We start from the raw sequence: 25,837 nt of genomic DNA, 5'->3' as shown, positions 1-25,837 counted from the left end.
TTTTTTTAGCAAAAGATTTCTTTATTTTGTGGTATGGAAGGAGACGAGACTTAAAATATGTGGCGTATACTTGATACAGTGTTCCTTTGAGTCTTCAGACAGTCTGAAAGAACTGGATTTTCAGGTGATGTATATGACCTATATTTATTGATGCTAAATAATGACCTCTTCCAGTATCTCTCGCAAGTGGGATCTGCTCTTGTCCTCTATACTCACCCTTGTTTCTCTATACTTGCTCCTGGATCCCAGTGATGCCAATTTGAGTGTCAGTGGCTCTTGGATGTCACCAAAAGGAATCAGTGACCCAGCTCATGTTGGTAGCTGCTCACCAGTACAAATAAACAGTTTGGACTCCTTACAGGGGGATGGATATATGGATTTACAGCAAGACCTGTGGAGTTGATGATTGTGGGATTTTCAGTGGCGCTTACTTTTAAGCAGAACATCTGCTTGTGTTACACCTGGTCAGCCTCTGAAGTCAGCCTTGCTTTGGGCAGGAGGTGGGACGTGGTGACTTCCAGAGGTTTCACACAACGTAACTGGCTTTATGGTTCTGTGGTTTCATATGCTGGCTTGTGGTGTAAGCATCTTCCCACAGCTGCGCGCTGCTTTGTCCTTGGAGTTAAGAGGGGCCCTGAGAATGGTCCCCACAAAACTTGCCTGTTAATTTGAATTGAAAATCTTCAGAAAGCTCCCTTTCTTAGGCTGGTCTAATCTATACCTGCTTTTTCTCTTTTCCTTTGTTTTCCCAGTCCCTGTATCAAAGATGCGTGTAGCTTTAGTAGTTATTGACGAACATGTCAGCGAGTCTTGAATGTGGAGGATGGATTACTTCCTGGCTATCATTGTGTAGATGGTTTATTTATGAACAGTGATCACTAAAACAGCTTTCTGTTAGTGCTGAAGTTTTTGTGAAAGAATTTTTTCCCAAATCAAAGTTTTGGATTGTTTTTGTTACAAAATGTAGATCTGAACATGTGTCTGTGCTGCTGAAGCTTTAGATTTGCTGGGTTGACTGCTGGTTCAGTTGGGTCATAGCACAAGGGGCTGCAGCTCATAAATGGCCTGTTTGCCCCAGCTAATCTCATCAGATGGTCTTTTTTGCAGTGCTTTAGTGCACAGTTGATCTACTATGGTTTGACCTGAAATCTAGAGATGATGATTTTGGTGTCAACGCAAATTTACTTTTCCACAGGTCAGAGGAAAGCAATCCTTGCTGGAAGAAACTAATCTGATTGTGTAACTTATTTTTCTACTCCTGCCTTCATCCTGTGCTAGTGTAGTTGGTGAAAACTTTGTCAAAGACTTCAGTGGTACAAGGGAAGTCCACAGCTGAGGAGGGTGATGGTACTCTAATGTAAGTTTTACCTTCAGGAATTAGAATTCAGCATTGGAGAAAACACCAGTTCTTGTTTTCTTGTTCCCAGAAATCTGTTATTCCTCCTTTCATTTACATAGTTGCCTTTATCCAGTATTTTTACCTGCAACTGTCTACTCATCCAACAAACATTTGTTCCCCTAGAAAATGGTAACTTGTAAAAATTTTCCGTGTATGCAGCCTGAGTATGCATTCATAAACAGAATTTTTGTCATCTTAGAAAATGTGCTTGAACAGTTTTAACTCTAAATCAAATAAGTATTTGGGAACTTAATTGGTTTCTTGAAGTCATAGCTACAAGAGTTGTATTTCTTTGTAATTGCACAGAATGAACAAATTGTAAGAGTAGAAGAGATCCAAGAATGAGTAACTCCCTTTTAAAAGTACACAAATCCAGTAAGAAAAATGGGCTTAAGCTGCTTTTTGGTTTATGTCTTTATAAGAATTCCAGTTAAACATTATAAGCATTATAGGATGGTAGAACCCTTTATCCTGCCAATTTGTCTGTTTGCAATTAGTTTAAGGTACACTGAATATGTTATTGTAGTACTTCACAAATTAAATGTGATGATATACTCCATTTAGGATTTTTTTTTCTTGCCAACATTCTAAAAAAATTGCACTTCCTCTTATTTTTTTTAATCTGATTTTCTTTTCAAAGTCACCTTCTAAAGCCATATAAAAGTGGTAATAAATTGGTAATCTGTTACCTGTTTTTATCCTTTGCTAAAGCTCTAATTTGAGAGTCATTTACTCTTAAGTATTTTACAGAGTCCAAGTCTCAGTGGTTCTGTTTTTCCCACCGGTATTTTTTAATATGTGGTGGTACAATTAAGTATATCATATTTTCACTCTAAAAGAAGGTTGTAGCGTTCTTTTAGTGTCCTAAAACAACTGTCTTGGCACTGTCTAGTTTACGTTAATCTGTTCCATATTTTCATAGGATCTATACTTTGCTTTGGGGTTATGTGTTTATATATATTTAGTTTTAGCAGATGACTGCATATTTATTTATTTTGGCAATATCATTAATCGTTCAGAAGACTTTTATCCCCAAATCCCTTAGTTTTTCAGACAGACTAGAACATCTGTTTGTAATTCTATCTTGAACATTGCCAACGCAAATTAGTCTTGGAAGCTCAGTCCATATTTTAGCTTAAAACATTCACAGACGTTTTCAGGGTTCACAAGTTTTGCAACAGCGATTAATACTGAACATGCACTAATCTGGATTTCCACCCAAGGTTTTAAAAAATTTTTACAAAGAACAACATTGCCGTTGCCTGGTCAGGTAGGTTAAGGAATTTCTGCTGTTACAGGGTGAGACACTGCTGCTGTTCAGCTAACCTGTGCTTTAGGATAAGGAGTGTAGAGAAATAATTTCAAAAGATTGTGTTTTGTGTGTGTGTGATTGATCCATCAGTTCTTGGCCTATCGTGTTTGTGTGTTGTGGTTTTTTTTTTCTTTTTTGTGGTGAATGCAGTGGTCAGAGCCTTGACTTTTTTTATCTCCTGCAGACGGCCTCATCTTTAGCAGTGCAATGACCTAGTATCATGCTGGGAACTTTTTATCAAATTGGATGAAAAAGTAGCTTTATATGAAGTGCAAACAAATGGTCCTGAATCAGCAAATTATTCTGTGTCAGTGTCTTCTTTATACTCTCCCAATTTGAAGTGACCTAGTTCGGAAACATCTGGCATATAGATATCTATCTCATAAATGCAAGCTTTTCAGGTTCTTTGAAAGTTTCTCTCTGTTGTGAGGAATCTCTACAAAATCCTGGAGTAACTGATGTGAAGTTAACCACATTATGGATAATTGCCATGTACTTGGCCTGACTCTGGTGTAGTGCACAGCAGAGGGGACGTCACTACTCAGCCCTCCCACCCCGACCCTCACCCCCCGAGTGATGTCATTTTAGAACAACTGAAATGCCTATTTTTAAGAAGAAAACAACCTTAATTAAAATATGTAATTTTTCTAATTGACAGCCCTGAACATACATACGTTCTTTAAACATAACCCGTTAGTGTGGAAGCAATCATACCAGTAGAAAATGCACTACATGTAATTTCCAAAATGTAATTTACTTTTAGGTTAAATAACCCCAAACAATATGGATCATCTAGAGATTAGATTTCAGGTTTGAAATCTGAGTGGTTCCTTGGGTGATGGGAGTTTTGTTCCACGGTCTGGAGCTGTCAAGAAATCTTGTCTCCTCCAAAGCTGAGTTTTGCCACTGTTAACAAGTAGCTAAATTGTGGTGGGTTAAAGGTGGTATTCACCTTTTTGTCATTTTTGGCCTTCCTGTGTTTGAATGTTTTTATAATTTTTATTTTGTATTAACAGAGGTGACTTCCACAAGCAGCACTTACAAATGCAAAAGAGTTTGTTTTCCTCAGACAAGTATTTCAATAGTAGAACTAGTTTTTGTAGATGAGAGCTGTTCCCTTAGCTGCAATCACTGAGAAGTAGCAGATCTCTCTGTCAGGTGATGTATTCAGGTTTGGAGCAGTCCACCAAAAGGAGATGTGGAGTCTTTTCATATTGAATTCTTACATTCAGCTTAAATTGTAGTTGTGGTTTGGGTTCTTTTAGCTGTCTTAGTGATCTATATGAAATTAATCAGAGGCTTCATTCCACTTACTACTTGAGAATTATCTCAGTTTAAGCAGAGGAGCCCATCTCTTGATTAAAATGAAACACAATAAAAATAGTCAAACCCAAAAGTAAACCTGCATCTCCTGTTGTTTATACTGACAATATAACTTTGTTATTTCTGTTCAGACCTTAAAAAATACCTACTTCAGCAAGTATTTCAAGCACAGCCTAAGCAACCAGAATGACAGAGGCCAGGTGTCTGTCTCCCGGTCTGCAAGGTGCTTGTTCTTCCACCTGGCCTGCAGAGGAATACTTTCTCCGCACCTCTCATTTACAACTAGTGCATGTTGATGGATGCTTTCATAAGAAATACTCAAATCAGCTTTAACTTAAGCACCTATTGCAGGTGTGTAACAACAGTGGGGACTTAACATGAGCTTCTTTAAGTTCTTGGTATGTTGTAATGTTTTTGAGTAAAGAGTCCACAGTAGAAGGACACTTGTCCTTCCCTCCACATATAGAGACAAAGTCTTTGATTTGGATGTAAAGTTTGACTGGAGAGCAGTAAAATAAACTAAATGTAGGGTTTCTGCAGATCATTCTGGTACTGTGTCGGCCAGATGCCTGTGTGCCAGCAGAACTGTCAGAGGGGACAGGTGCCCGAGCTGGTGAGGGACCTCTACTGAGTTTCATTGTGTTACTGCAGGGGTGGTGGTGGATATTCAGAAAAGGTAATGAATTAGTGTAACGTTTTCATGAGACATAAAGTAGCAAATATGAGATGAAAAATTCAGAATAGGAATGAGAAAACCAAGAGACGCTGTATATATGGATAAAAATATGTACATGTATATGCACACACTTGAACAAAATATTTTTATTTTGCAATCTTAATGAAAGAAAAGTTTTTATAAACAGTGTGATTGTGATGGATCATTCCTTCCCACACGCTTTTTCAGTTCATTGATTTGGGGCATGGTTGCCTTTAGAAATTACCAGAGGCTCATGTTTTTCAAACATGTTTTGCTGGCATTTCTTTTATTCTGCAAAGCAGAGCATTGCTGTTGATTATTTAACTTCTACTGATATCTATAAGGCATATCAGCACTGACATACATTAACAAAAACTCTAGCTCTCCCAGTGTTTGCCTATCACAATAAACCTTTGCTTTCTTCCCTTGCAAATAAGGAATAACATATTTCTCATTTTCTTGTACTGTGCTCTGCAAAGTCTCATTCCATGGTTGTTGAACTGAAACAAATAATGTGATTTCACTCATGACCTATCGCTGAAGCTATGGTATGATGATTAAAGGCCCACGTTTCTTGTCCATAAAGAAAATGAGCTTTAACTGAAGACTTATAGTGATGTAAAAGTAGCATTTTCTGGAACATAAAAAACAATTTTAACTGGATAATTGTGCAAAATCTATGGCCAGTCCATTTCAATTTGTGATTCTCCATATTCAAACCTCTTTTCAGTGTCTGTGCCTCTTTGAAGCTTCTTCAATAACAGCGGCAATTTTTTAAATAGAAACGTGTGCACTGATGCATTGTGATTTGGACAAGTCAGCAGGAAGGTAGATGACTATCTCTTATCTTATGACAGATATGGCTTGGCAGATCCTCCTTCTTTCAACTTTCCCTATGGAATGTTGTAAGAAAAAAATAAGAACCAGTAGCTAAGTGTGAGGATGCATGTTGTATGTTGAAATTACTGTGGCTTAGTTAAGAAATTGATTCCATTAATGAAAATGATAGCTTCAGATTTTTAAAAAGCATTTGGTTATTTCTCATGGTAATGCAACATCATTATTATATTGCATGATAAATCTGAGCTAGAAATGGAGAAGGCTTCATTTAAAAATACATGGGCTCTTTTATTAAAAATTTAAGTTTGAACAAAATTAGTTCAAGAATTACTCGAATTCTGAAAGCTACCCACATTTTACCTAATTTTTTTACATTTCCAACAGAATTTATTAAAAAAAAATTGCAAGTATTATCTGAGCTCCCTCTCTAAAATAAGGTGTAGTTTCTGGGAGACACTAAATTATTCAGGTGCTTCCTTAGTTGGAGCAAGTACCTTTTATGAAGATACTGAGTACAGTTAAACTGTAGCAGTACTAAGAACTAGTTTATGAGACAGGGCTGCCATTTACAGACGTGCCTAAGCATGTGTATGTCCTCAAGCATGTCAGTTAGCTAGTGAAATTTTCAGTGTTACTCCCAGGGTTAGATGCCTTCCTTGTCAAACTGTTGATTTTTCAGCAGGAAGGTTTTCTGAAGGTAGTGATGACATTGGGTTCTATTTACACGTCTGAACTGGGCCAATTTCTTTTAAAATATCTTTCTTTTCAAAATGGACCAATTTGGAAACCATGAAGGGTGTATAGATTTGGCCTACTTACTAATTGATATGTAAATGGGTGGGAAGTGGACTGAGGCAAATTAACACTGGTGCTCTCAGCTGTTAAATTATATTTACCTTTTTTTCTGAAAGTATAGGTGTCCCTATAGTTATAGAGGCATTTCTCTTGACTTTTTTTGCTTCTCTACTAAAGGGAAACTTGGATGACTAATCTTTGAAATTGAAGAAACATTTATTACACTTTTAGCCATTGGATGTCACCAGAGTACAGAGAGTAGTTGGTGATGTGGAACCGATTTATGCCTTTCCTTGGCTGTTTATTTTGGAGTAGAAAGGCTCAAGTCCTGCAGAGGATTTCTTAGATCAGTAGTCGCAGCATCTTGGCCAGCCACAATGGCCGTGACTCTTAGATTTAGAGTATGGATTTGGGACCTTGTCCTGTTTCTGTAGAGGCGTTGACACCAAATGAAGTGGGGGAAGAAGCAAGCAAGAGGTGACCAAATATCACCACACAGTTCAGCAGTGGTATTTCTGGGTTTGTTATGGTGGAATATTTAGCAGAGCCCCTGAAACCAACTTGTGTCTTCACTGCACATGTAGCTATGGGAGTGCTTACTAGCTCGTGTACCCTCCCGTGCTTTCTGCCCTTTGGGTGGTGTTCTGCTGGCCATGCAGCAGCGTGAGCCTTTGCCCCGTTAAACGCCCGGGTGCTTACTGCTTTCCTGGGCAGCACCGTGCGCTGCCTGTGCGTCCCCGTAGTCCCGTACTCCAAGGCTGTTTGGGGACATGTGCAGGTGTTTCTGTGCACACAGGTTAACTGAAGCATGGAAGGACCTTACAAAGACCTTTGAGAAAAAGATGGATGCTCCAATGAATCTTTAAGCTCTAGGACTTTATGATTTCAGATGTAAAACGTTTAGTGACTACATTTTTTTTATAGTAAGGTTTCTTTTTGTCAGTCTGGCATTATAAGTTTTATATAGACATTAGAGAAGTTTCAAGGTTTAACTTCAACTTATGGCTATTATATACTTAGTCCTGCTTCAATATCTTGCTTTCCATCACTAATGGTGTGAAATAACTGTAACGAAAATAACAATTTGGCTTTAAATGCCTTATATAAGTCAAAAGTAAATATTTAAAAATATGTGTTCTGAATTTTCTGAATACATTCTATGTAGCATTGCTGTCCCACTGCTAGAATTAAATACCTTCATTCTTATTGGTGAACATCTTCAAAATTAAGCTTTAGAATGGGACTCATGAAATCCACCTTCTGATGACATGTAAAGGAAGGAAGCATGGGAAGACATCGCTTTTGTATTGACATCCAGAATCTGTTGGAGAGAGAAGTGAGAGATGTGACAGAAGAGATTTTATTGAATCACTTGGCATTTGGAAACTTCGTAAAATGTTCTCAGATCAAGTTGTTTGAATGTGGTCACCCTGATGTGCAATGAAAACTGCTGTAAGGAGTGTAAAATGAAAAATCATCATTCAGTATTGGTATTTTGCATTGTGCTTTATAAATAAAAGTCCACTCTTTTCAGGTATTGCCAAGCCATGTTTTGTTTCATTCTTGAACAGAAATTATTGGGAGAGAAAAACCTTTTGGGGCTGATGGGGAGCAAAGTGAGACTTCTCCAAGCAAACAACCAAGGCCTTTGTAATCTAGAAAAGGGGAAAGAGGTTCCCAACATCCGAAGAAAAGATGTTGAAACACTGAGAAAATTAGGGGAAAAAATACAAACAGTGGCAAGAAAACTAAAATGCCTGCAAGGCTGGAGATGACAAAATGACAGGAAAAAACCTGATGAAATATTGAAGACTTGAAGAAAAATGTATGTTTAAAAAAAAGTTGGAAGGGGTGTGTGTGTTAATGGTAATTTAAAAGGCTGTCCATCCAGCTAGACTGAGAGAACTGGTTAGACAGCTCTTTGCAAATTTATTACAGGTGTTTGTAGATCTACTAAAAATGATTTTTCTTCAGGTTTCCTCAATGCTTGATAATTGTGTAGAACAGTTTAGGAGAGTAAACAGTGGTGCTGTCAGGAGTAGTCTGCATTTCTAAGATGTGAAGATTAGGCTTTGTGTCAGAAGTGCTTTTGTCTGAGGAAAACTTAGATGCGTTTAAGGGGTATCCCAAGAGGAACGAGTACAGCAGAAAGCCATCATGCTTTGGAGGGCTTGCTGGAGGTGGGAAGTGGTTGCTGATATCAAGAATATTTTCACATTCTTCTAATGCAAGTGCCTTCAGTGGGATTTTATGAGCATCCAGTTCATGAGAAGAATGCTTGGGATATCTTACAAGACCTCACAATACCAGATTACACCTGAGCAAAGGGGAAACAAGCAGTTTTTCTGGGCTCTGTGCCAGTATATGTGCAAATTTGTTTCTCTCTGTGTCATCAGCCCTCTCTATCTGACAGAAATACAATTTTCCCCCTGCATTTCACTCCTGTTTTCTAGCTTTGTGGGTTCTTCAGCTTAGAAGCAAGCAGAACTGACTATCTGTTCCAGTCATATTTGTATCCTAACTTGGGTGTGATCAGAACTTAAGGGCTCAGCAGGTGAAAAGGAGGGGTTAACTTGATGTACTTCCTTACCCAGTTCTAAATCTAGGAGACAAAATGCACTGCGATTTATTTTGAGCCCAGCTGCATTGCTATGTCTATCCAAGTTTGTTGCCTGTAATATTTTATTTTTTGTTCAGCACTTTCCAAATGCATTCCATAGGGAATGAAGGGACTTTTGGATGTAGCTCTTCATATTTGGAAGCACAAAACCAAGTAGATAAGTATTGCAGAATCTCTAAAAAAAAAAAAAAAAGGTATCCACAAAGTGTAAATATGGCCAAGAAGGGAAAAGAGCTAAGCGGCAATATCTTCATCAGCTTTTTTTCTTTTTTGAGGGGGTCAGAAGGATTTATATTTCACTGAAAATCATAGATCCGTGTGATCCAGGAGGTAATAGTGGCAGGATGTAACTATTTACAGCAGTATGATATTTTGGACTAACAGCTTTCTTTTTGTGCAATGCTAACTTATGGGTCAACAAAAAAAGTACTTGGACATAGAGCAGACTAATGAACAATGCATTTATCATTTTTTATAGGGAAAAGTGAAAGATGGGATGTTTTTTTATGCTTGGCTTCATTGGATTGTAACCATATGTTCCAGAAATGAGCATTTAGAAGTATCACCTGTAGCTTTTTTTACAGGTTTCTAAGTTATAGATATGACCTTTTCATATTATGAAATATAATCTTCGTCTTCCTCAGTATTTGGCTTTCTTTTTTGATTAAAAACCCAAGGTGAAATGAATGTGCTGTGTGCCTGAAATTAATCTGTTTAAGCCTGAAATTGCTGGAGGCATATTGGTGTGCCCACTGCAGGCAAACACTGGAGATAACCTTGATTTAAGGGAAGTTGTGGCAAAGTACCTTTGCAGGGCAGGTAGGCGTAGGAGACAATTTGTAGGAGTTACCTTGTGCTCTCAGAGCCAACTTCTGGTGTGTTTCTGCTTCAGTGCGCTCAGTGAGGTATAGCGGTGAGTTTCACTGGGAGGATAATGACAGTATTTTCACACAACTATTGATTTCTGTTGTGATGGCATTTGTTTTACTCATTGTGCATGTTGATCAAGGGTGGATGTGTGTATATATGTATTACAATTGCTATGTGTGTGTACATATATACACATATATAAACATAAAAGGTATTTTATTCTAAAGCTAGTCTGTCTTCTGGAACAAAAATGTACTATTTGGGGAGATGCTGAATGCTTCTCCTGAAGAATGTTTTCAGTTAGAGCCTTGTACTGCTGAAATTACTTTTGAAGTCTTTTCTTGTTTTTCAGTTGAGAGATTTTCTTGTGTTTCCTTGTATAGGTTAGGATCAGAGGTAAAGACTGAAAGAAGAAATATAATTCAAAGGTAAGATTAGATGTGTTGCCTGTTTGAGGACGGCATTTTTATGTATATTTCTTATAAGTTCCTTCACTAATTTTGTTGAAAAGCACTGCATCTGAAGCTTTTTATTAGTTACCAGCTTAATGGGGAGATGTACAGTTCTGGTTTTGGCTGTATCAGAATAAATACTGCGCTTCTAGTGGACCTATTTTCAGAAAATTAGTGTGGATTTTTTTTTTTCAGTTTAACTGAAGAAGCATCTTTTTGTGGCTCTAGATCACTTTTCAGTTTTAGCAAAGAATCTCGCACCATTCTGTGAGTGTTGGATTTTTTAAAAAAAATCCAAACTTTTTTCAAAATAGTGCAAAGAAGTTTTGAAACATGAACGTTTTCATATCAGAATTTAGCAATGCCACTATCGTTCCTTCTACATAATAGTAAATGAAAATCTACCCTTTGCATGTCTTTTAATTATTTTTGGTGCTCCTTTGAGTCCCAAAAGAAGAAAGAGCTGCAAATCCAACAGAAATTGTCAGAAAAGAGGATACTGGAATGAAGAAATGACTGTAACCAGTAACAAGGTCTTATTTAGAAAATGTTTTTCACAATTTTCAGACCAGGAATTCTTCAGAAGAAAAATCAAGATGCAGAAAAGAATTATGGGAAATAATACCTAACACACAAAACTAGACAAAAAATACCACCCGGAACATCCTGTCAGCTAGAGTCATATGACCCAGCGTATTCATTACCTATTCAATGTATATTTTAAAACCAAATAAAGTTAATACATATGTAAAAAACCAAAATGTGTAAGATCTGGATAGAACTGATGCCCACTAAGCAGAAGGATCCTCTCTCTCCCCTCATCTGTTTGAAATCTATTTTTTTTACCTGTAGAATGTATGCAGAAAGGTATTAGGGTGTTAAATATCTGGCTGGGAGTGACAAGGGTTACAGAAACCAGCAGCAAATGTGGGTGTTCAGGGTGGCATGTTCGACTTCAGAAGCCAAGACTTAAGTTATGGGAAGTCATCTTGAATAACCTGTGTTTTTGTTTGTGTTAGTAGGTGGTGTGCTTGGGAGTGCAAATGCCTTAACTAAACTTTTGCCACAGACCAGGTGCTTTTGCTGTTCATGTTTTTTGGTTTGGTTTTTTGGTTCCCCTGCTCCTGGACAATGCAATACCACTTTTGTAGTATGTTCTGGTATGAAGTGGTTAATCATTATATATGGAAATGAAGTAAGTGTGTTTTTCCTTTATATAAAAGATCTTAGTTCTTCCTTGAATAAGTGACTGATCATTGATGGTTAGCCGTAATTAGTATTTTTCAACTCTAAATATTCGTCATTCTTGCTGCCTCTCAGAAAGCTACTTCTCCCCAGTACTCCTGCTAGGTTAAAAAAGATTAACTCATATACTTAACACAGTGAGGTGTGCAAGTGGAGAATATGGGAGATTTTTGCGTGACTTTTAGGAACATAGATTTCAAAGGCTTTTTACCAGTTGTACTCTTGTTCGCCCAGACCTGAGAGCTGTGCACAGAATAACCTTAGGACAGGAAAAACCCAGCGGTCTTATTTCAGAGGCCATGGGGTGCATGAAGGATGGCTTCTCCTCCACCAGCTGCTCTGCTATTGCAGAGCAGGTCCAGAGCCCTCACAGGGGAGAAGCCCTGAGCCTGCCAGACTGCCCTAGGTCAGCACCTGGGGCACTGGAGGGGCTGGGAACCCCTGCTGTGGTGCTGGCTTCGGAGGGTTGTTGCTTGCCAAGGGCTTGGATTTGGGGGTGTTATAGAGTTGTATGCCTTGGGGTTGTTGCCACCTGGCCCCCATTGTTCTTGTCCTCAGAGCCCTGCTATGGCTTTTGGTATAGTGGAGATGCCGCCCCTGCCCCACAGGGCCTGGTGCCCACATGGGGCAGCAGTGGGGTGACAGCTGGGGACCAGCTGTGCCACTACACTGCGTGATACTTCTGCTGGGAGAGAGATAAGGAAAATAAGTTGTAATTGCATTATGATACTCCCTCTGCTCTCAAATCTACTGAATCTAAAATAGCTGTTTGATATTTGCATCTTTATTTTTATTATTGGAAGGCAGAAACATATTAGTAAAATGATGAATGACATGTTTGCTTATTGTAGGTATCGATTGCTTTCGCTTTGTGACAGGTCTGAAATGCACACTTGAGAGAATCCAAGTAGACTTTATGCACTTGACATGTTCGACTGAATTGCAAAGGTCTAAGAATTTGTTCAAGAAATTAGTTCAACATGACATGCATCTGAAAGAGCCGCTCTTTTGTTACATGTGTTATAGGACTTGATTATTAACTGAAAAACAGTATCAACAACAAAAATGCAGTAGGGGATTCATGTGAGATTGCCCTTTTCCCCTGCAAGCTGTGGCAGAATCAGAAGTGTGAATAAACTGCATAGAAAAGTGTGTTGAACGCAGTCTGGTAATCAAATGTTCTGTTCTGTCTGGCCATTACCTCGTGAGTAGGGCTGCAAATCAAATGTCTGCAATCAGCACATAAGTGTAGATGCATTTTCTTTATAAATTAAGTAGTCTAATTGTATTTTGTTGGAGTGTTGTTGTGGGTTTTTTTAATTGTATTGGGTCCTTTCCTGGCAAACAAGTATTTTGTGGTGTTTTAAACATTAACTTTAAACATTAATTAAACACATTAAAAGGGCATATGCTTTGTATGTTGTGAGAGTGCAGGTGTAGCACTGATAGGACCTGACAGTTCAGTCAAACCCTCGTCAGCCTCTTCACGTTGGGATTTAGACTTGGCATGTTCTTAGGATTTTAGCCAAGTGTTTTCAGGCTGCCTCCTGTGCTGCCACTCATATTTTTGGGAGCAGCTTCCCATAGGCCCGGCTGCCTCACCACTCATCATCAGCCCCTCCTTACAGTGTTCTGGTGGTCTTGTACCTTTCACAAAAGGGATTTTAAAAAAGCCAAAAGGAAAAAAGTTACTTTGCTGGGGAGGGTGTGTGTGCCACTTCCAGTTGAACTGCCTTACTAGTTTTTTCCCTGTCATAGGTTTTCTTCTGTTTCCTGTCCATATCAATCCCATCGGACTTCCTCCACTCACCTATATATTCAGGTGTAGTTTTTGTCTTCTCAGTACACATTGGGAAAGCTTATTCTATGAATGGTATTTGTAGACAATAATGATGAAAAGATTTAGTTATATCCAAATTCCTCAGGTTAAAGATCCTTCAAGCCACCGTAATGCCACACTAGAGGACAGCCGACAACCCCTGCTTATTTTATTCTTGTGGATTTTTTTTTTTTTTAATTACAGGCCAAGATCCTCACTTCTGCTTGGTGTTTTATAAGGGGTTGTGGTAATCTGGAAGGTCTTGTTGAAGCTGTATTGGGAAATCAATAATTTATTTTCAATTGCTGCATCTTTCCTTTTATATTGCAGCAGAATCTTTTTCAGAGATTGAAGTATTACTGAATGCATTACATCAAATTCTGTGCATTTTCTTCTCATCCATGAAATTAGTCACGTTAGGCAAGATGCAGTAGATAACTTGTGAGTAACCTGTTACTATTTCTAGATGATGTTTACAGGTAATGAGAAATGCATGGGAGTATTTGACAGTGACTTTAAAAGTGTTTGAATAAAGCCTGTAGAATTAATAAAATATTGAGAAGGATAGGAATAAACTAGGCAAATTGCCTCACTTTTTAAAATGTTCTAAAATACATGAATCTTGTGTGTATGTGTATATATGTATATATGTATATATAGATGAGTCTTTTTGAATTCTTTATATTTAGATTAAGTGTTTTAGAGCATGCTGTTCTATGTTTAAAATGTCATGTAGCAAGATTTACAGATACTATAAATCTAAACAATTTATGTTTAGTCCAAGAGAGAGGAAAGGATTGGAAGAAAAAACAACAGTTTCCTCAGTAGTTTCACTATTCAGCTCTGTAACAGACATTCTACATCTGCTGCTCATTCAAAGAAACCTTAAAATATGAATGGATAGTTCATTCATTATAAGGTGCCAGCAGGGGGTCACCTTATTCAAATAATCTGACTGGTAGTGTCAGTTTGGCAAAAGTCCAAGTTTTGAGTGATGGTCCTTAGATTTTTGTTACTGCAGCATTGTTAACCCTTAGGGACAAAGGATACAAAAGATATAATCCTGTGAAGTATTGAAACTTCTGTGGGTGCTGAAAGAATTTGGTGCTTTGTGGTGACAGGTCCACTAGTTGTTTTACAAAAGAAGGAATGAGTATGTGTTGGTGACTTAACACCTATGATTCCCGTAAATCCTGGTATCTCTTGGAAAAATACAGAGGTATACCAAGGCAAGGTATGCTTGCAGTATATTAAGGCTGCTGGATCTAGCCTTCTGATGGAAGAATGTGTAATCTGTAGGAGAGACTTCTCTGATAGTTATAGGCATTCATTCATTTAAATTCTGACTCCAGAGGGTTATAATTACTTTGCTTGGGAATTTGTTTTACTTGCTGGTGCTGAGACTTTTTGGTACTTTAATGTGTGTGGGACTACAGCTGCAAATGCTCTGCTATCAAAGCCCTAACTCATTACTGTGTTTTGATGAATAACATTTAGAACAAAAAAAGTCTGTCTTCAAAACAGTTTTGCTCAGTCATTGAGCAGTTAGGTGAACACTGAGTCATTTAGATAATACCATGTACCAACAAAGAGAAGTTTGATAGTGACTGCCAGCATGGGTATAGAATACTGAATACAGAGGAGGTATCTGGAAATGGAGAGGTTGAAAGCTCCTTCATGACCTTTGTGTGATTCTGTGCAGCCATGTAAGACAGACCTGTAAAGAGCAACAGGGATGGGCTGTGGAGAGACCGTCTCAAGGGCTGCAGCTGTGTGTGTGGGGAGCCAAACAGCAAATCAAAGTTCTAGGTACTTGGCTTGCTTTTTTTTTTTTTTTTTTTGCAGGTCAGTAGGCAGATTTTTAATGGTAATGTTGCCTGTGATGATGTGAATGGTTGACTAGCAGACTCTGAATGTAAAAAAAGTGATAGCTAAACAAGTTAAAGATCTTGTAGTGTTTTCTTTCGGTAATTTGAAATGTCTAGCTTCAGAAAAGCTTTAATCTGTATTATTAATTGTGAAATACCTAGAAAAAAGGTATGGATTTCTTATAAAACATTTTATGTCCTTGATACAATGTGCTGCTTTGTATGAAAAGATGTGTCAAAACTTGTCTCAGTGGAAAAGAATTTATATGCGTAGTTTACAGGCATGTGTTTATACCTGGTCTGCTTCTGATACCCAAATCATTAGGCAGGTCCAAACAGCATTTCTGCTTTTTTATTTTTTCTTTCCTTTTTTTTTTTTGTCTACAATAATTATTCTACAGAACGTGTTTCTTTCCAAAATTACTCTGACATGAAGCTTCTAATCTAGAATGAGAAATACATGCTTCTCTATTGTAGGCTGGTTAAAGTTGTCATTGCTCAACCTTAAGAATGAAGCAGCTCTCCCCAGCTGGCATAATGAAGATTTCACACTTGTTTTGAACTCTGAATCATCCTCAGGCTTTGCAACTTGAAATCAAAACCCTGCTATGCATGTACAAGATTTTAGATTCTGTTTATAGGAATCCAACCATTGCTAGTTTTTTCAGTCTCCAGCATTGGCTTTGCAGGTAGGAAGGTAAAGAAAGCACTAGCAAAACATGTGCTTTATATCTGAAACATTCCTGTTTCTCCTGGTAGTTAGTAGGAATGCCTACAATATATTGTGTGACAAAACAGTGATTTTTATGCAGTAGAAATGAAAATGTTGTTACTTGATTGTAATGATCTGTACGTTATGCTCCTCTTAATATTTAACCAATGCAGCTATCAGAACTCTCCAAATACTTATGAGTCCTAAGATAGTGTATAAGCTGTTATTTTTAATAATTCAAACACAGAAATATTTTGATACATTAGCAAAACACCCTTTCGACTTGTGAAGCTTGAGGGAAATGACAGGTTGGTTTGTGCTAGAGGATGCTCCATGGTATTTCTGCTGTTCTGCCCCTTACTCCTGATACTTTTGGTGTCATGGCTGAAATCAGTGGGCTAAATTCATCATCCAGAAGTTCTAGATTGAAATTTGTGGGCACGTTGGTGCTGTCTTTTTTAGGTTGTGGCTTTTGGAGAATGTTCTACCATTTTTAAAGTCACCCACAGAAATGAAAATTTCGTGACAACTGGGTGGTGTAAGTAAAAGAAGGTCATGTTGTAAAGCAGTTAAGCTGGGAATATGACTGTATGGTATACAGCCTCTAGATTACCCATGGCAGTGGGGAAGTTTTCTTTTGCTGTCAGCAGAAGCAGAGAATTACACCTTGTTTTAGCCATACCAGTTGGGAGTGTGAGTGTAAAGAACGCACTGGGAATCTTGCCGTGAAAGGTCCTCCATCTGATCATTTGAACTTGCCCTTTCTGTTCAAAATGGGCTGTGTTAGATCCATAGTTACTTCCCAATTAAATGGGAAGGCTGTATTAATCTGTATAATAAGATTTGAGGTGGCTAAATGTAAAGCACTATAGCAACACAAAGATTATATAACTAAAATTACGTTTTGAGGGGGAGAGTGGTGTGACTGGCACATACCTCCTTCCTTGCCTTGCAGAAGGATGGAGAAGGGGGTTCTGAAGAGTAGCTAGTGGTGATAGTTTCTTGGGTGTAACTAAGCTGTGTGCAGCTGACAAGGTTAACAGTGGCACCTAGTGAAGTGTTGTGCTTGGTTGCGGTCAGAGCGATGGCCATGAGGGGAAGTAATAAGGATTATGCCATCCATACGGTCTAGCTAATTGTTTTGTCTGTAATGTAACTCTCTTGTCTTCAGTTTTAAAACCAACAACAAATATATACTGTTTTCCCAGCCTAATGAATGCCCGCAAAGCATGTAACTCTGCATGTTATCAAAGTGGAAACTTCCCAGTGTTACTAGGATAATGTAATATCTTCATTATTTTCTACAGGAAAATGAGGGGAGAGAAGCTTTGAAATCTATTTTGTTTCTACTGATCTAAAGTAGATATCTTTAGTTGAATTTTTATACTTGAGGTGTAAGATTTGCTCTGTGTGTGCTTGCTCATTTATTATTTCCTTAGTGTCTAAAAATGTACATAGCTTCAGTGATATTTTCTTAACTCATATAATGGTAAAGTAAGACAGCAACAGAAAATGGTACTAGAGAGATGTGTTTGTGGTTTTTTTGTTGTGGTTTTTTTTCTTTTTTTTTTTTAAATTGTGATGCATAGCTCCGGTAGTTATTCTAGCTTTCACTGGACTTTTATTCTTTCCTCCACCCCACCCCCCCCCCCCCCAAAAAAAAAAAAAAAAAGGATTTTGGTGTTGCTGTACACCATTCAGAAATATTTTCTTAGAACAGAAATTTCTGCTGACATGTCAACTTCAGACTCCATTATAATGTCACAACTACAGGTTCACAGCAGGGTCTTGCTTAAGACAGATAGTGACGCTTGCTTAAGACAACACTTAAGATAGAGAATAAATAGATTAGGTAGCTGTATTGCACAGCTCTGATTATGTTATCTACAAAATCAAACTCCTAAGGGTTATAGCTGTATGGAAAAAAAAAAAAAAAAGAAGCACATTTGATATTTCTTTACTGTTGATCCAAAGTGGCCCCAGAGGTGCTGAGTCACATGAGTGAAGGGTTGTGAATACAGTTTTGAACATAATCGTCACAATTTGTTCTTGTCTAACAGTGCATTTTAGACTACTCTTGGTTTTCAGATATTTTTCTTGCCTTGAAATATCTGAAAATTGCTTGTTATGTAAGAAGGATAAGAACAAAGCCCTATTTGTATTTATAACTGATTTTTTTTTTCCCCCTAAACAGGAATGAACATCTGCACAGATGCTCTCAGTGCAAAGTTGCTAAATACTGTGGTAAATCTTGTCAGGTAAGATGAAAAATAACAGCTGCAAAGGGTTGGAGAAAACAGCCATTTGAATTCTTCATTTACAGGGTCTCCATGCATGTAGCACACTGTCATACCTCCACACTGCAATTTCTTAGTTGTAGTTATGGACAGAGTGTGTAAACATGCTGTCCTTTTTTATTTGAGAATTTTTCTAGCTACAAATATAACATAATCAGTGCAATAGACAAAACTAAGCTGAAATGTGTGGGGTTTGGCTATGCTTTGTTAGAGGAGGAGGAATAATTCTTCAGCTTTGCTGGCTGTCAACTCAGGGCTCCAAGTCAATTTTGAAGTAAACCAATTTGTATTTCAAGAGTAATTTTTATCATGGCAAAGTATATATTTCAGTTTTTTTAAAAGGAGATAAGGGTCAAGAATGTGCAGAGAAGAGGTGGCCTTGGGCAAAACTGCATCTCTGAGGAGATTTTCAAGAAGATAGAGCCAGGCTCTTCTTGTGTGCCTTGTCCTGCCCCTGTACATGGCGGGACAAGGGACAACAGGCTTAAGTTGAAAACAGAGAGGTTCCCGTGGGGTATAAGGAAAGGCGGTTGCACCCTAGGGACAGCCAAGGGGTGGAACAGGCTGGCCAGGGTGTTTGGGTTATTTGCGTGCTTTGAGGGTTTCCAGACCCCACTGGGTAAATTCTGAGCTGGGTCTGACCGCAGAGCTGACCCTGCTTTGCAGCTAGAGATCTCCATAGGTACCTTCCAACCTGAATTACCCTGGGATCCTATCCTGTGAAACAGTTCTTAAAGGTGTCTTAAAGGCTTTTATATTTGACTTGTGTTGTCACTTAAGCATATGCACCGAAGTTGGCAGGACTTGGTACTGAGTGGATGTAGAAGGGTAAATGACTGTAAGGTCTTACACAGCAGAGAAGCAGGCAGCTGAGATGTGAACCATGAGGGTAAGATTTGAACCATGAGGGTTGTCTTACAGATCCCTTAAATATTTAAATGATTCCTCTTAGCTTTGCATTGTGATTTCTGGGTTTTGGTTGCTTTTTTTTTCTTTTTTTTTTTTTTCCTTAAATAAAGAAAAATGAAGAAAGCTAACTAATGGTCAAACCAGACTAGTACTGATAGTCTATTAAATGTACATCAATTTAACTTTTAAAGTCCTTGATATTAAAATGATCTTTTCACATATCATGTGCTTCTATAAACAATTCTGCCTTAGTATAATCTACAGTATTCTCAACATGCCAGAACCCCCTCCTTTTTGGGATTAAAACATATGGAGAAGGAAAGGAAGATGATATGTCATTTTGATTCATTGTATGGCAAATGTGTGAAACGTGCATTAGGTGCTTACTGTAGCATCAATAATAATGCCACAGGTAGATTTATTATGGGAGATCATAAAGGAAAATATGACTGTGAAGAGTATAAAACCCCCAGAGTATTTGCAAGGTAAGTTTAAAACAAATATCTGCCAGGGGAGTCATTGGTAAACCTTCTATTGGTCAGTCTCTAATGGGAAATGAGACTGTGCTGGCCCTGACCTAATACCCTGTCCCAGTTTAGGTGTAGTGGCAATGAAGGTAGGAAATGGGGCTTTCTCCTTGGGGAAAACAACCATGTGAACATGTTTCAGAGATTCACAGTAGATAGCCTGAAGCCATCTTGGGTATCAGTGTTTTGTGCTTCCAGCGCCAGTGTTCCTGTGCTTGGAGCCGTCCACAGTTGTAGGTGGTGTTTTCAGTGAGACAGGTTACGCTGCTAAAAGTAGTCTGCACTTAAAATGCTGTGTATTTACTGTTACATAATATCTTGAACTGTTCATATCAATATATTTGTATTGAGTTAATATTATATAATATCCTGTGCTATTAGGTAGCAAGTGAGAATAAATGCAAATTTTTTTTTTCTAGTCAAAACAGTGAGTTTATTGGGATTGACAACTCAGGGTAGGTGATCCAGGTAAAACTGAGACCAGCCAGATCCGTTTGGTTTTGAGGACTGTCCTCTCATTCATACTACTTCTGATAAGCTAGCTACACTACTGTGCAGCTCTGGTTTCATAGCAGATGTTAGCAAAGCTCTCCTTGGCCAGGCCAAAGGCTTTGTGCTCTACTTAGCTGCTGTAGATTTAGTGCAATTCTTTAATATGTGTGCTTCTAATTAAACTAATTGCTGAACAAAGTAAACAACAGGTTATTGAATGAAATTGCAGCTTGCACATTTAAAAAATTGAACATTGGCAGAACAGGACTATTTTAGTTTTTTAATACAAATAACTTCAGAATTCAAATTGTGTAGTTGGATTTACAATTTATACTTAGTTGCAGAATGATTTGATTATTTTTGTGTGTGTTAAATTAATCTTACAACTGAAAATACTTGGCTTATGCTTAAAAACTGACAGTTTTCTGGTGAATGCATTAAATGAAATCAGAATGCATGTAAAAATCTGACTTAAAAAAAAGAGATTAAAACAGAGTAGCTGAACTAGGTTTAGGGTAATAGTTGACTTTGTTAAGGAAACTTCAAAGTAAGCACATCAGGGGATTTCCATGTTAGGATGTACCAATATGAGCCATTTTAAAAGCTGCAAATACCTTGTAAAAATCTTCATTTGATTTAAAATGTCAGATGGTTAAAAAAACTGTCTTTGGGCTAACCTATAGAAGACAAAATAGTCTTCTGAAAGGTATTTCCCTTTTTGGAACTTAGTGTGAAAATTGTTATCCTTTAAGGAGATATGTAGGCAGAGCCAGGAGTCCTGATCAAAACTATACGGGAATTCATAGTTCCAGTTTGTAGAAATCTCCATAATGTCAATATTGAAAATTTCAAGTGAGTTGTGCCAAATTTCAAATCCCGCCCCCCCCCCCCTTTTTCTTTTTTTGTCAGGCCAATTGAAGCACTTTGCTTTCACTTTTACCACTTCAATTCAAAAAATATTAGAAGTGTGGTACTGGAAGCTATCACAAGAGATTCTTTGGACTGACCTTTTTCAACTCAATTCTGATTTCAGGATCAAGCATATGTAGACCTTTTGTTTGTAAACTCCAACCCCCTCACCCCCCCAAGTTGGACTTCATAGACTTTTGCCACTCTTTGACAGGTCTCTGTTGTATCCCCTTTCCCACTTGTTGATGCTGAATTTCCTGGAGCTGCCTTCTCACAATGTTGGTTGGGTGCCCCTTCAAACCACTTCTGCTGCTCATAATTAGTGCTGTGATCTCCCCTGGCAATGTTTATTAATTTGGTGCATCCCATAGACAGGGGACCAGTGACAGAAATGACAATCCCTGACAAATACGAGAGTCATTTCAGGTAGAATTCAGAATGTGTCATTATCAAACATCATTAAAATGGCTTAATTAAAAAAAAAAAAATTTAACAAATCAATACCTTACAATGGAAAAAAATCCCACTTTTTTTAAAAAACGATCTCTAGTCTTCAGCTGCTTTTTATCAGCAACTTAATCTGCAGGAAACATGCTTTTTTTTTTTTGAACCTGCTTAGGTTCTTTCATAGGGTTAGGGAGCACTGGGAGACAGGGATAGCATATGTCTGTGCAAGAATGGATGCACATTGGCAAACCAGTTTATCTAAAAATATCAAGACCTTGCAGGTAGATGCGAGGGGCCTTTGCCAGTGCCCTGAGCCGGCAGGAGATGCTCCTGGGCCTGGGCTGGCCAGTGAAACCCAGTAATGCTTTGATGCTTGTGTGGTGCTGGTTTGGAGCTGGGAGGGGGACAGACTCTCAATCTGCCACCACTAAACCGCTATATGCTGCACTATCTCCTAAATCATGTGGGATGCTGACCTTTTCACTTGCATAAAACCTGAGGATTTGTACTTGACTGAGAGAGAATGATCTGGGAGGAGGTAAAAGGGATTTCTGAATTACTAAGTGTAGTGAAGCCCAGAGGAGGGCTGGGCACTGCCCTGGGCTGTTGACTCATCTTTCTTCGCCTCCTTTTCATAGCGTTCCTTTCTAACAGGGGAAAAAATAAATCTGCAACATTCAAGATCTTCTGTGGCAGGGAGCAAGAAAGGTTGTACCAGGTGGCCGTACCTCTGTGCTGTAGTATGTATACTGTAGTATACTGCTCGTGCTGGTATGGGGTATAGGAACCTTGACTGAAAGCCAGGATGTGTAGAGTTAAAAAAAACCCTCCCCCAAAGAACTGCAGGACTAATATAAGCCCACCAATAAGTATCGTTAGAGACTGATTTTAAAAATCGGTCTCTCCAGAGTCACAAATCTTCATGGTTTCATATTGTTCTGTGTTGTATTGGTAGTGAGAAGAAATATTGTTGAATTTCAAGACACTAAAGGCATTTGGAGCTGCCCCCCCTCTCCCTGGCCAGCTGGGAGGATGTGAATGCCAGTCTCCGTTCCAGCGCCCCTTCTGCAGGGGAGTCGGACTAATTCCTTTTTGGCGTTGGTTTCGGCCAAAGCGCTGTTTTGCAGAAGGCATGTGTTTGAACTGTTCTTCTCATGTGGGAACATGTCTCAAAGAAATGTGGCATATGATGCTGTGTGGTACTGCATTTTCATCTCATTAGGGCTTTATTTGTTGGGTAAGCTATTAATCATTTCGTTGTCACCTCTAGCATGCTTACAAATCTGTGCAACATTTATGTAGGGAAAAAAACTGACAGATAGAGGCTCACCCCAAAGAACAATTTTAGTTTAAATAGGATAAAAATGCCAATATAATTATATTACCCAGAATGTTGTCTGGACATTTACAAGCATGACCTTGTTTCTTCTAGACAGGAATAATTCTATTCAGCACTAGATACTTTAACTTTTATTTGTCAGACAGCATGTGACATAACTGTATGTGGATTAATGCCTTCTTGGTGTCATTTTTTCCCCTTTAGAGTTATGGGTAAAGGAAATGAAATCACAAATCTCCCATGTATCTGAAAGAAATAAAAAGTCCAATTTATTTATTACGTGTAAGCCAAAGGGCAAAAGAAAAAACTTGAATGAAATGGAATAAATGCTGCTGGTGCTGAAACCTAGTTACCTGAGCAATTCCCCCATTTAAACGCAGCTTAAGAAATAATTGTGATAGTCTTTGTAATCTTACGCCAGTGTCTACAGGTGTGATGTGCACTTGCACATATCACTGCCATTCCCTTTTTTTTTTTTTATTACTGAACATGTAATTTCTTTATATTAAACATTTTATCATTTTCTGTGTGGCAGTTACCTAACAGAAGCTGTTTTTCTGAGTTTGTGCTTTGGTTTGTGGTTTTTTTTTTTCTTTACTGCATATCTATAAGAAAATGCCACTTTCAGAAGCCCTTGGTTATTTTGAGTTCTTGTCATTGTAGCAATTTTTTGTTGTGCCTTATTTTTTCAATTTACTTTTAAAAAGTATTTGAAACAGCTGGGTGGCTTCAAATATATACTGTGAATATGTAAATAAAATGTGTAAATATGTACTATGTTAATGAGTTGGGCTTGGAGTTTCTGTAAATTATAAACAGAATTTTCAGCTTGTAAAGACACAAGGCAAAAAAAAAAAAAAAAAAGTGATCAGAAATTTACTGTTTCTTCCAACATGTTTCTTTAGCTGAAGACTCATTCTTGTTCCTCTTCGGCAATAATTTGGGAGGGACCAGTAAAGGGAAAAAATTTAAATAAATCTCAAACCTGCTCTAGGTGAACCTACCTTAGCAGGGGGTTGGACTAGGTGATTTCCAGAGGTCCTTCCAACCCTGACCATTCTGTGATTTCAGTATATAGCAGCTTTCCCTCACCTTGTTATCCTGTTTCTTCTCTGCTATGGAAATGTTAGTCATTGTCTGCTACTCTAATAAAAGTGACCTGTGAAACAAAAATTGCAGGTTCAGGTATTACATGCAACTAAAATATTTTTGGTTCCATCTGTGGTTTGGTAAGTTTTGGTTACAGTGACCATTCCTGGTCTGAACTGTGAAAATATCATCGCCAGTCCTCCCAGCCATGGGCATTCATGCCTCATCAGCTCAGGGATCTTTGGGGACAGTTTCTGCAGCATGGAAAACTTGACCATTGCTTTAGAGCATCTGCATTTTGTTGAAGTGGATAGGCACTGAAGGCCTCTGTGGTCTCGATTGCTGAGTGAATGCTTGCCTAGAGTGCTGTGTATGTTGGCAGAATTAGAGGAAATTTTTGCATCTCTTCTAGTTCTGTCCCGTCTTGTGAAGTATACAGCTCCATCTCTTTTTACCACAATGAAATGAGAATTAGAGCCTGTTTTTTTTTCCCTCTAATACAAATTTCAGCTAGCTGGAATGGTGATATCAAGTTGAACTAAGCTGATGATGCTATTTATAGCACGTTGCATAAATGTAAAGAAAATTATTTGTGTAGCAAGAACATGGGACAAAAAATGAAGGTATTTGTTCTAGGTTTCTATGCAGTTCTCATTCTATCTTTGTGTTCCTAAAGGCATCAGATAAAATGCTTGAAAAAGTATGGTACAAACTATGTTGTCAGACAGCAGCATGAAGCAGACTGAACTAGGGTTTGTATTGGCAAGGAACTGGACTGGGAACTTGGCCGTATGGTTTTTTGGTTTGTATTTCTCTTAAGTTGTCTTAAAGGTAAGGTTAAATTCTGGAGTAGCATAATGGTGTCATGAACCTGCGCTGCTGTAGCTCCAATGTACTTAGTATCAGTTACACAATTAATTACATCAGAGGAGGGATGGAATGGCGGGGTTAGTTTGAGTGGATAACCCAGCCTACCCCTTTTCACAACACTCATATTATAGCTGCAGTCTTAGGCTGTGCTGGTAAAGCGTGTGTGCGCTGCTGTTTGTTTGGCAGTCGGCATCTGAGGTTGCCTGTGTTGGAGGCTGCCAGTCAGTGGCCATCAGTACCTGAGGAAGGTCCCTTCCTGGTCCTTTGGAGCTGACTTTCGGCTCTGCTGCTGTTCCTCCCAGCCCGGCTCAAGGGCTGTGATGCTATTGTGGCTCTGGATTGCCAGGTCCAGCCTGTGATGAGGCTGAGCATGTTTGTTTTTGTGCATATATAAATGCTGATAACTACATATATATAAAATATATGTGTATATGTAAAAAAATAATGTTAAGTAACGCGCAGTTTTTTCTTTCTCTTTAAAAAAATCGTAATAGAAAGAAGCTTGGCTGGACCACAAGCAGGAATGCAGGTGTCTTAAGAGCATCGTGCCTAATTTTCCTCCAGACTCTGTGAGACTTGCAGGCAGGATTGTTTTTAAACTAGTAAGTGGCATTTTTTATATTTATTCAGTGTAGCAAATACAGATAATACTTTTTCACTCTTCATTTTTAATGTAATTAAGAGCTAGAAAGCTGAAGTGACTGGGATTACTGAATACAATTGGACTTCATATTGCATTACAAGATTACTGATTAATTTGCAGAAATGCTGAAAGGATCAAGAGATACTAAAATGGATGCAATTAAGCTCAAGGGACCTGTTTTTCGACTTTCTCTTCCGATGACTGTATGGTAGCTTTTTAAACTTAACTCTGCCTAGAAGTAAAGCGCAGAGGGATGCTGTTTTATCTTCGATACTACTGAAGTTAATGGTGCTTTTCCATTAATTTTGCTGGGAACCTCATTCAGCCTTATTTGGGTGCATGGTAAGGACAGATACACTGTTA

The 25,837-nt window shown here is 38.3% G+C and overlaps 1 protein-coding gene across 1 annotated transcript in view; it reads left to right on the top strand.

Moving 5' to 3' along the window:
- Nucleotides 1–25,837, top strand: part of SMYD3 (SET and MYND domain containing 3) — a 420,179-nt gene that overhangs the window by 31,491 nt on the left and 362,851 nt on the right. Inside the window, exons 2-3 of the mRNA XM_056344176.1 lie at nucleotides 18,147–18,210; nucleotides 25,326–25,433. Coding sequence (XP_056200151.1) covers nucleotides 18,147–18,210; nucleotides 25,326–25,433 — 172 coding nt within the window. The remainder of the gene's footprint in view (nucleotides 1–18,146; nucleotides 18,211–25,325; nucleotides 25,434–25,837) is intronic.

Source organism: Falco biarmicus, chromosome 6 (genome assembly GCF_023638135.1).
Source record: "Falco biarmicus isolate bFalBia1 chromosome 6, bFalBia1.pri, whole genome shotgun sequence".
Lineage (NCBI taxonomy): Eukaryota > Metazoa > Chordata > Aves > Falconiformes > Falconidae > Falco > Falco biarmicus.
This window is presented reverse-complemented; position numbering and strand designations above follow the sequence as displayed.